We start from the raw sequence: 11,003 nt of genomic DNA, 5'->3' as shown, positions 1-11,003 counted from the left end.
CAGACTTGCATCTGTCTGAGCATCATCATTCTTACTATGGGTAGGTGAGATTTCTACAACTGTAGATTTCTGTTTAAAGTTATTTTCTCCCTTCTCCAATACACAGTTTTTTTATGAAGCCAAAACTAATCATAGAAATGGTTTCATTTTTGTCTTCAAAGTTTATCTAATTATGTAAATAAATTTCTATTTCATGGCTCAAGATTCATCTGAAAATGTTCCTTAATGTGACATCTATATGTGAGAGGACAGGATTTTAGTTGTAGATAGAGGCTTAATATTCCTATGGAAAACAAAATAAACCAAGTAAGTTACAGATTAACATGAACTTTCAAAATCTAAGTTTCAAACAATCTATGAGTTCAAAGACTTTAATGATGGTCTTATTTGTTTTGATTGTGCGTGAAAAAAGTTGCAGATGAGGCACAAGTGTCCAGTAACTGATACCTTAGAAAAATGTAAAATTCAGAAATGTATTGTGTGAGATCATGAAAGGATAGCTTGGTTTCTGGTGGAACACTGGCTAGAGATAGCCAGAGCCCCTGCAAGGGATGGCATATATTTTGACACACTCCCAGACCCCAGGCTCCTGACACTTGGCCAAAGACCTCCATTGATCCACGCCTTTCAGTCACCAGCCCTTCCACAGGTAGAGGGCGTGACTACAGGCCTCAGGGCCTCAAGAGATTTCCATATTAATGAGATACCTAAAGGCCAGAGGGCATAGCCAATTAAGCATTCCTTACCAGACCTTTCTCCCTCCTCCCTTCCTATTTAACTCAGGTCTGCCCTGAGGTCCAGGGGGTGCAGCCAGATTCATCTACTTTCCGCCATGACAATAAACCCTTTAAAACCATGGACTTCCTCATGTCATTGGCCCCGCCCACCCCAACCATGGGGAACCATGGAGAAGGTCTTTAACTAATGAGTCACCACTACCTAATCTCCCGCTGAGGACTTCTCTATGTTCCTGCCATGGAGGCCACCAATTCAACCAAGCTAGCTGATCCAAGCCTTGATCCAGCCAAGCGAGTGCTGTACCAAGAGTCTTAATGCACTGTTGGGGCTTCCCTCCCCCTTGTTCCTCTTAGCTGTGGGCCAGTCCAGCCCCTGTGCCTCTTGTCTCTATTCTTCCGTGACTTCCATCTGGAGGCCCAAAGATGGAGACCATTGGCCTCTGGGTCAACCATTGGCCCAAAGACCCTCTCTCAGAAGCCCTGCCCCTGTGAGACCTCAGACTGAGGTCTCCCCACGCCTGGGCGGAGCCCCACAGCATCTGCCAAGCACCACGTGGAGTGAACTCAGTCAAATTCCAACACTTCTGTACCCAGGAGCTAAGGGAACCACAACTCCGTCCAACAGGACCCACGCCCACCCACGTGTGAGCAAACTGCCCCACAGTATTGCATCAATGATACACTTGTGTCCCTTGGATTTGTTCCCATATAGTTGATATATGTGTAAGTCAAGGTTCTTCTTATGCACAGAACATTAGTGATATTTTCTGAAATATGTCATATTCAGTCACTATGATGTGTAGCATAAAATATATCAAAATTAGATGGATTATTTGTGGGAGACATGCTTCATTCATATTCTTTTATAAAGTATATATTTTTAATTTGTATTACATTTTTAAAGATCTATTGATTTTTAAAATCATATTACATTGTTCTTTTGCCTACATGTGTGACTGTGAAGGTGCCTGATCCCCTAGTACTGGAGCTACAGAGAGTTATAATCTGCCACCTGAATGCTGGAAATAGAACCCAGGTCCTTCTGGAAGAGTAGCAAGTGCTATTTCTCCAGGCCTAAACTGTATTTTTAAGGATGTACTTACTTTATTTCATGTATATGATTGTTTTTCTTGCATGTGTGGCTGGAAATATATGAATGCAGTGTCACAAACATGAAGAGAGGGCATTAGATTCAGAAACAACCCTCCAACAACTAATTTGTATTTCTTTTTTTTTTTTTTTACCAAACTATATTTACTGTTTACAGTAGCAGTAAAGGACAACAGATAATGTACAAACCGGTGAATAAACACAACAGAGCCGACAGACATCCCACCCAGGCCCACGCAGCAAACAGGAACAGGACCGTTTTCCTCAGGACTTTAAGCAAGCAAGAGATGGTAGGTCAGTGTCGGGTGACTATAAAAGGCAGAGATGGCCATCAAGCAGCAATGGATCCTTACAGAAGGATGACGGCAGGAACTATGGACACTTAACTGACCCCACAATGCAGAACTGAAGTCTCCCACTGATGTGTCACTTTAATACACACTTGGAAAGCTGCACAGCACAATCCGTGAGAATGAGGTCACCTTTCCCGGGCTTGCTTTTGCAACCACACTTGAAAGCAGGTCTCTTACACAACATCGCTGAAAACGTGATACTTAACCAATTACCTTCTTACACAGAAACCATAATTACATATCGAAAGCAAGTACTAGAAGAAATCTGAGGCCACATTCAATTTCCAAATGAGACATGACAATTTCTTTCTTCTACATTATAAAAAGGGAAGAGAGTGGGTTTCATTGTACCACCCTTATCCATGTACCCACTACCAGATACTGAGAAGGAAGTGGGCATGTGCAGGAGTGCCTGGGCCACAGGAGGAAGACTCCTCATGTTTCTTAAGAAGCATTGGTCTTTTTCCTTTAACTTTACCATATGCTTGACAAAGCTCAAACTTACAGTATTTCAAATATTCTATGCCTGTAACAAACAGGTGGAATTCTGCCTCTCTGCCCCTCCCCACATCCCACAGGCATGCCCATTGGGTAATGTGACCACAAGCTCTCTCTACCTGATCAGGACAAGTCACACCAGAGGAAACCACAGTTCTAGGGAATTAGACTCAGGCCATAGGGTGAGAGTCTACATCCAGACCCATGTTTGGGGGAAAAATTTTAGGGATGGGAGGAAAACAGAAATGAAAACAAAAACAAACCCCAAAACCTCACGCCTCATTCCCCCAAAGCAAACCCTCCCAACGGCCACGTTATGTAATGCTCTCGCCCTGCAGTGCGGTCTGTACGTAGTTCACTCCAAGCGCGTCGGAAAAGGAGAATCGTTCGGTGACTCTGGCTTCTGCTGACTCTTGTGTGATTGATGTGGCTGCATGGTCACCGCTCAATAGCACATGTCAGGACAATGGTTGGGTATGGGGACGCTCCCTCGGGAGGCTATTCCTCCTGTCTGCTGCTGGAATACATCGATGGTGTCCTCATCCTCCATCTCCAGCTGGGCTGGAGTGTCTGTTTCATTGATCGGTTGTCCATCAAACCGGAATCGAATCTGCCTCATTGACAAGCCCTGCCTCTCACAGTAGGCCTTCATCAGCTTGCTCAGTGGGGTGTGCCTCTTGATCTTGAACTGCACCACTGAGCCATCCTGCCCCGCCACCTTCAAGTTGATGTGGTCGTTCTCTGTCTTCACACCCTCCTTGGGCTTCTCTTCCGACATGGTTGCGCGGCGACGGTGGCGGCAAGCGCAGCGGGAACCGGTGGCACTGGAGCGGGCGAGTCACGCTCTCTGCCCCACCGCTCTCCCCTGTATTTCTTAATACACTGTTATAACATGAGGAAAGATGTTGAATGCTAAGGAAGCAAAAATGCATTCCTGTGTATAAACGTTCATGAATAAATATGCAGAGCCAATACTGTGCTAAAATTTATGTCATGTTGTTGATCAACAGAGATGGAGTTGGATCATATACACATTTCCTTCATGAAGGAAAATAAAGTAAAATAACTGTAAAATTGGTGTTCTAGATCAATGTTCATAAAGCATTTTCCAGACATAATTCCTGCAGTGTCATACAGTAGTTCCACCCTTCTTCTAAAAAAAAAAGACTCCAAATCATTTGAAAAGCTTAGACAATTGAGGAGACCATGGAAGGCAGGATTGTCAAACTTGAACATTACTCCATTGTCCAATGAAGCCATGCTGTCTCAGAATAAAACCCTGAAAACCATGGAGGAAGTGACTATATATTTTTGCTTTGCCAGGTTGGGATTGGGACTGTGGCAAACATCCTTCTGTTCATCCATAATTTTTCTGCAGTTTTGACGAACTGTCAACTGAAATTCATACAGGTCATAGTAACAAACATAGCTGAGGCCAGTGCATTCGATCTCTTCCTCTTGGTATTTCTAAACATTACAGTATTTGCTCCAAGGAAGGCCCACAGTGACCTCTCATGTAAACTTTGGTCCTTCATTTGCCTAGTGGCTAGAAGCACAAACTTGTCTTCCACCTGTGTCTTGAGCACCTACCAGTTTGTTACACTTATTCCTGGTAACTGGAGCAGAGTGATGCTCAGAGGAAAAGCCTCCAGAAGAATGAGTTATTCTTGTTACAGTTGCTGGATTTTCAGTGTCTTAAATAATGCCTACATCCCAATGGAAGTGAGTGATCCATGGAAAACACACAATGACACTGATTTAAAAGACAAATGAGTCTGCTATAACTCTGGTTCCAGTGGAGGCATGAACTTCTGAATGTTTGCCCATGACACAGTATTCATCTGCATAATGATCTAGACCAATGTCTCTATGGTGATTCTCCTGAACAGACACCACCACAGACTGCAACACATTCACTCCTCCAATCAGAACCACAGAGCCTATGCTGACACAAGAGCAGCCCACACCATCCTGATGCTGGTGGTCACATTTGTGAGCTTTTGTATTCTAGACTGTAGTTGGACTTTCTTTCACATTTCTTCTGTCAACTGTTGTTTCTTGTTGAGGCATATCAAGGAAATTTTAACTGCAAGCTTCCCCACCATTTCTCCCTTCCTGTTGATCTTTAGGGATCCTAAGAATCCTCATTCTCTACTATTCAGAAGCTAAAATTACCATCTAAATGACAAACACAAACGTTAGCTTTGCTATCAGCCATCAATAGTCTATTCTATAAAAATATGTTGAACATCTTCCTTTATGAACCAAGCTTGGAGGCTCATGACTTCAATCTCATCAGCATGCAGATTGAAGTGAGTAGATTGCCATGCAAACTATAGTATCTCACACTATAGCAGAATATACAGCTGAGCCTGTGAGGCAGAGAACCTGACACACAGCTCTCTGATCCTGACAAAATAAACAGAAACAACAAAAGAAAGCCAGTCACCAAAAATTCTAATTAATTTAGAAAATAACTGCTTTATTTTAATGTGTTAGTGGATGAAATACACTCCAAATTTAATCTTTTGTTTCTACTAATGTGAATGTCCAAACAAAATCATTTTTATTTGAAGAATTTCCAGAAATGTTACCTCAAATCCATGAGGTTAACATCACATATGTAATTTTCAATTGGCCAACATAAATTTTAGTTGGAAACAGGGATTTGTGCTTGTCCTAGAGCAGCTTAAGATACCTGAACAAGAAATGATGTTTTATCCTCCTTTTTAATGTCTTATTTCTACATATAATCCTCCCACATGCTATCATATGGACTAGGAAAATGATTGTGCAGTGATAGCTTGATTATCACATATCCAGGCTCATTTAATTTGCCTAAGAAAGTCTTTCTTCAGGTTAAAATGTAAATAAATGTATAAAAGTTTAATTTCTTGTGTTTATCACATGAGATTTTACTTTTCATCATTGAAAATTAAGACTAAGAGTCTAATTTTCTACTATATCTATGTATCTTCCTTTCATTATTTGGCATTCTTCTGATGCTATTTTTATTGTCTTATTTAGCACACATTAGATTTTATAATATTAAAATTTTAATTGATGGCATTTTTGCTTTTTTTCATATTTCATGTGAGAAAAAATAATATTTCAGACTGTAGCCAGAGAAGTTGGTAGAATAAATACATGCCTTCACATCTCCTGCTGCTCTTCTAAATATAATCTCACTGTCTTATCCCCAGATCTGCAGCATCATACCTGCTGTAACCTTCCTTCCCTCTACTGGCCCTATCTTCAGTGGGTCACACACATCTCTTCCTCTTAACCAGCCCTTGACCCCTTATAATTTGTTCCGAACTCCTATTCCAGCATGAAATCTTTGGAAATCCATAGACCATTCTTATGAAATAATCAGGAAGCTCACTGTAGATCTCCAACCCCCCTCCATTACACCGAGTAGAATTGTCACCAAGTCTCATCGTCATCTCTGTATCAGATCACCTGCTGAAGATTCACTACACCCCTGTACCTATCTTCAGTGATTCACACAGACACATCTCTCCAAAATTACTTTCCCTGAATCTTTGCTTTGTATCAGCCTCCAACTCCAGGAGGCACTCTGAAGATCCAGATAGGGCAACCAAAACCAAGGAACTAAATACCCACCCAACAAAGGTAAGATCAGATATCAATACCTAGAATTACAATCTTCTCAGTGCCAGATGCCAAGGTGACAGCATAAAAGCAAAATCCTTAACTGCAAAGACAATGTTTCCACTAGAACTTAGATACCCTACCACACCAGGCCACAAATACTCCAACATAATTGAAGCACAAATTAAAGAACTTGAAAGACATTTAGTGAACATTGTAGAGATCCTATAAAGGAAATAATTAAATCTCTTAAAGAAATCTACAGAAACATAAACAAACATAGAAAAGAAATGACTAAATCTGTTCATGATCTGAAAGTGGAAATAAAACCAATAAAGAAAATCCAAAAAGAGGAAAATCTATAAATGAAAAGTATAGAAGTGGAACAGGAGCTACAGAGGCAAGGCTTGCCAACAGAACACAAGGACTGGCAGAGAGAACAGCAGTCTTTGAAGACACCATAAAAGAAAATAATACATTTGGCAAAGAAAATGTTAAACCTAATAAATCCTGTTTCAAAACATCTAGGAAATCTCGCATACTATTAAAAGACCAAATGTAAAAATTATAAAAATGGAGTAAGGTGACAAATGCAAATCCAAAGGCCCCTGTTGCAGGACATTTGATCACACTGTGAATTCTGGGATTGGGTTCCTCTCCCCCAACCACCCATCCCAAGAACCCCCCTATCCCATACCCTCTCTCCTGCTTCTATGATTGTGTTCCCCTACCCACCCACCCACTCCAGCCTCCCTGCCTTTGAATTCCCCTACACTGGAGACTGGGCCTTCACAGGACCAGTGACCTCTCTTCCAATTGATGCCCCAGAGCTGCGAGGTACTAAAACACTAAGCAAGGAGTCCACATGGAGGGAATCATTGCTCCAGCTGGAATTGTGTTTCTAATTGTGGTGTGGCTCAGCCCTTAGCACACACCTTTAGTCGCTCTGGCAGTAATACAAATATGCCCTTAGATCATACCTTTAGTACCTAACAATGAAGTTAAATTTAGTTTGTGGAAGGAAGCACTCATGCTTGAATGTAATGTGTAATTGAGTGGCAAGCAAAGTGACAAATCAGAGAACGATCTGACAGATTAGGATATGCCCAACTCTTATGAGAAAACACAAGAACAGGAAGATACTTGAGGGGCAGTGCAGAGAAGGAGAAGAGGCAGTTACGCTGGGATGGTTTTACAGAAAGAGGTTTCAGAGAGACAACAAGATAGACACAGGGGAAGATAAAATGAGCCAGAGACCAGAAAATTAAGATCATATTGCCATAGGTAGTATGAGGTCAAGCAGAGCAATGTAGGAGAGGCTGAGAGAGAAGCAAGTTTGAATCAGTTACTCTGGAGGGGAGTTTGAGCTAGAACAGCTGAGTTGAATCAGTCAGCCAGAAATAAGAAGGATTAAGACGGGGTGAGGTTATTCAGCAGAAAGTTTCAGAAACTGAAAACATTCGAGGCCTCGATTAGATTGTATGGAGGCCAGAAGCATGCAGGACTAGGCCTGTGTTACAGATGGAGGCAGCAATCCCCCAAGACAACAATTACTTCTAGAATAATAAAAGACTCTTTTACAGGCCTTGAAGGTGTTGTCCAAAAATTACAGAAGAAAAGTTTCATATCCTAAAGAACAACATCCTTATCAAGGTGCAATACACATATAGAACACTAAATAAACTTAACCAGAGAAGAAATTTTCCTCTATACATAATAATCAACAATTAAACATACAAAACAAAGAAAGAATATTTAAAAGATGCAAGAGGAAAAGAGCAAATAACATATGAAGGCAGATTGTTGCAGTACAGGATTTGCCTCACAAACCACACAAATATGGGTATTGTTTATTGAAGGTGTACCCTAAGACTGATCATTCAGGACTGTAGCACTGAATTCAGGGCCTGGGGGTATGGCCTTGAACATCATTCTCTGTGAACTTATAAAGCCTAAAACCTTGAAAAGCACCGTGAGCACATACACAGGTACAGGAAGTGCTGCCCAGTGGTCAGCTCTAACTCAAGACATTTTAGACGTCACAGTTCATATTGACCTTTAATTTGATGGGTTCTACATAAAGGTTTGTGAAATTTCTTAATACTAACAAACTTCAGAACATGCAGAACATAACAGGGTATTGGTCTGTATGACCTGGCTCTGAGTCAACTTATTTTTCTGTGTCAATAAACTACCAGTCATATTATTGCAACAATATGAAATAGCTGGCAGGCATGGAACAAAATGGCTACAGCTATGCTGGGTGTGAGGGTAGGACTGTAACACAGACCTATTAAAATTACACTTAACTTCTCATTAGAGACTAAAATCTAGAAGGACCTTGTCATGTTTACTAACAACTCTAAGACACAAGCCCAGACCACTATATCCAACAAAACTTTCAGTAGCAACAATAGAGAACATGAGTCATTCTATGATTTAGAAAAACAAATTTAAACAATATCTAGATACACATCCAGGCCTACAGATGGTGTTGAAAGGTAATGTCCACTTTAAATTGGATCTTTTAGGTGTTAAGTACATCCAAGAAAGCAAAAGAAATAATCTCAGACCAGCATAACCAAAATTGTGGTAAATAATAAAACATGAAAAAACAATAACATTCTCATTATAATAACTGTGAAACACTTCATAGAATACTTAAGAATGACATGAAGGACATATATGACTTTCAGTGGCCCACACTCCATGGTTGGATTCTCTTCAGCAGCAGCAACCATGAGCACACAAACAAGAGTACAACTCCATACAGAATCTGGATATAATATACAATGTAAGATGCCTCTTCTGCTGGTGACAAGATGACTATGCATATATAAATTCAGAAAATCTGGGACATTTGGCTGTAGCTTATCCTCACTAAATTCAGATTGCAACCTGCTACCAAGTACACACCCCTGAGGTCCATCTATAATCACTGATCATGTAGGAAAAGTCATCAATTCCAGACTATACCCTTTTTTTAACTTTTATTTATTCACTATACATCTAAATTTCTGCCCTCTCATGGTCATCCCCTCCTGAAATCCCTTGCCCATCCTTTCCCCTTCTCCTCTGAGAGGGTCAAGTATCTGCAGGGCTAGGTGTATTCTCTCCTGCTGAGGCCAGACAAGGCAGCAGAGACAGAAGAACGTATCCCACAGGCATTACCCCTGCTCCAGTTGTTCAGGACCCACTTAAACACAAAGCTGCACATCTGCTACATATGTACAGAGAGCCTAGGGCCAGCCTGTTGTATGCACTTTGGTTGAAAGTTCAGTCTTTGTAAACCCCAAGAGTCCAGGTTAGTTGATTTTGATAGTTTTCCTGTGGAGATGCTCTTTCCATCAGGGCCCTCAATCCTTCCACAACTCTTCCATAAGAATTCCCAAGCTCTGTCCTCCATTTAGCTGTGGGTCTCTACACCTGTCTGAAAGACTTGCTGGATGGAGCCTCTCATAGGGCAGCCACATTAGACTTCCATTTGCAGGCATAACAGTATCATTAATAGTGTCAGAGATTGCTGCTTGCCCATGGGATAAGACTCTCATTGGGCCAGTTATTGATTGGCTATTCCCTCAGTCTCGGCTCTATCACCCATGCCTGCATTTCTTTATGACAGGATAAACTTGGGTCAAAGGTTTTGTGGGTGGGTTGGTGTCCCTATCATTCCACTGGGGTTCCTGCCTGGCTACAAGACTTGGTCTCTTCAGGGTCTATATCCTCAATGTTGTGAGTTAAGCTAACATCACCCCCTTGGATACTTGGCCTCCTCCCCTAAGCCATGTCTCTGTAATATTCTCAAGATGCCCCCACCCTCTCACCCCACCAGTTGCAGATTTCCGTTCTCATGGATGATGTCTAGCAAGCTCTCCTGTACCTTCCTACTTCTGATCCTGAGACACCCTCATCTTGGGGGCCAGGTATCCTTCCTCCTCAGCTTTTTCCAGACTTTCTCTAATGAGGGTCAGCAGCTGCTCTCCATTGGTTGGTACAAATATCTGCATCTGACTCTTTCAGCTGCTTCTTGAGTCTTACAGAGAGCAGTAATGATAGGTCCCTTTTTGTGAGCACTCCATTGCCTCAGTAATAGGCTTTGGAACCTCTTCTTGAGCTGGATCCCACTCTGGGCCTGTCACTGGACTTTCTTTTCCTCAGGATCCTCTCCATTTCCATTGTCACAGTTCTTTCATATGGGTGAGAGTTCTGATTGTGGGATGGCAACCCGCTCCCTCACTTGATGCCCTGTCTTCCTGCTAGAGGTGGGCTCTATAAATTCCCTCTCCCTACTGTCAGGCATTACATCTAAGGACCTTCCCTTTGACTCCTGAGAGTCTCTCACCTCCCAGAGCTCTAGTGCATTCTGGAGGGTCCCCCCAACCTCCTGCCTCCTGAGGTGATCTGTTTCCATTTTTTCTGCTGGCCCTCAGGGCTTCAGTCTCTTTCCCTCATCCAATACCCGATCAGGTTCCCCACTCCCCACTACCCCCTGTCCACTTTCTGTCCCAGGTCCCTCCTTCCCTCTCTCCACACTTGTGATTGCTTTTTTCTCTCTCATAAGTGGGATTGAGAAGTCCTCATTTGGAACCTTCAGATTGCTGACCTATTTTAGTTCTGTTGACTGCATCTTGGGCATTCTGTACCTCTCTCTCTCTCTCTCTCTCTCTCTCTCTCTCTCTCTCTCTCTCTC

General features: G+C 42.0%; 1 protein-coding gene and 1 pseudogene across 1 annotated transcript; one reads left to right on the top strand and one right to left on the bottom strand.

Annotated features, from left to right (window-relative positions):
- Positions 1–2,253: 2,253 nt before the first annotated feature.
- On the bottom strand, positions 2,254–3,557 carry LOC114631162 (small ubiquitin-related modifier 3). Its single transcript, XM_028779453.1, has one exon. It carries the CDS (start codon positions 3,474–3,476, stop codon positions 3,144–3,146), a length of 333 nt encoding a protein of 110 aa, XP_028635286.1. The 5' UTR covers positions 3,477–3,557; the 3' UTR covers positions 2,254–3,143.
- Positions 3,558–3,932: 375 nt separating this feature from the next.
- LOC114631180 lies at positions 3,933–4,867 on the top strand (annotated as a pseudogene).
- Positions 4,868–11,003: the final 6,136 nt, after the last annotated feature.

Source organism: Grammomys surdaster, unplaced genomic scaffold, assembly GCF_004785775.1.
Source record: "Grammomys surdaster isolate TR1022 unplaced genomic scaffold, NIH_TR_1.0 352, whole genome shotgun sequence".
Classification (NCBI taxonomy): domain Eukaryota; kingdom Metazoa; phylum Chordata; class Mammalia; order Rodentia; family Muridae; genus Grammomys; species Grammomys surdaster.
This window is presented reverse-complemented; position numbering and strand designations above follow the sequence as displayed.

What these genes read in the sequence shown, in the direction of transcription:
- LOC114631162 (XM_028779453.1), bottom strand. Translation starts at nt 3,476, where the DNA reads ATGTCGGAAGAGAAGCCCAAGGAGGGTGTGAAGACAGAGAACGACCAC.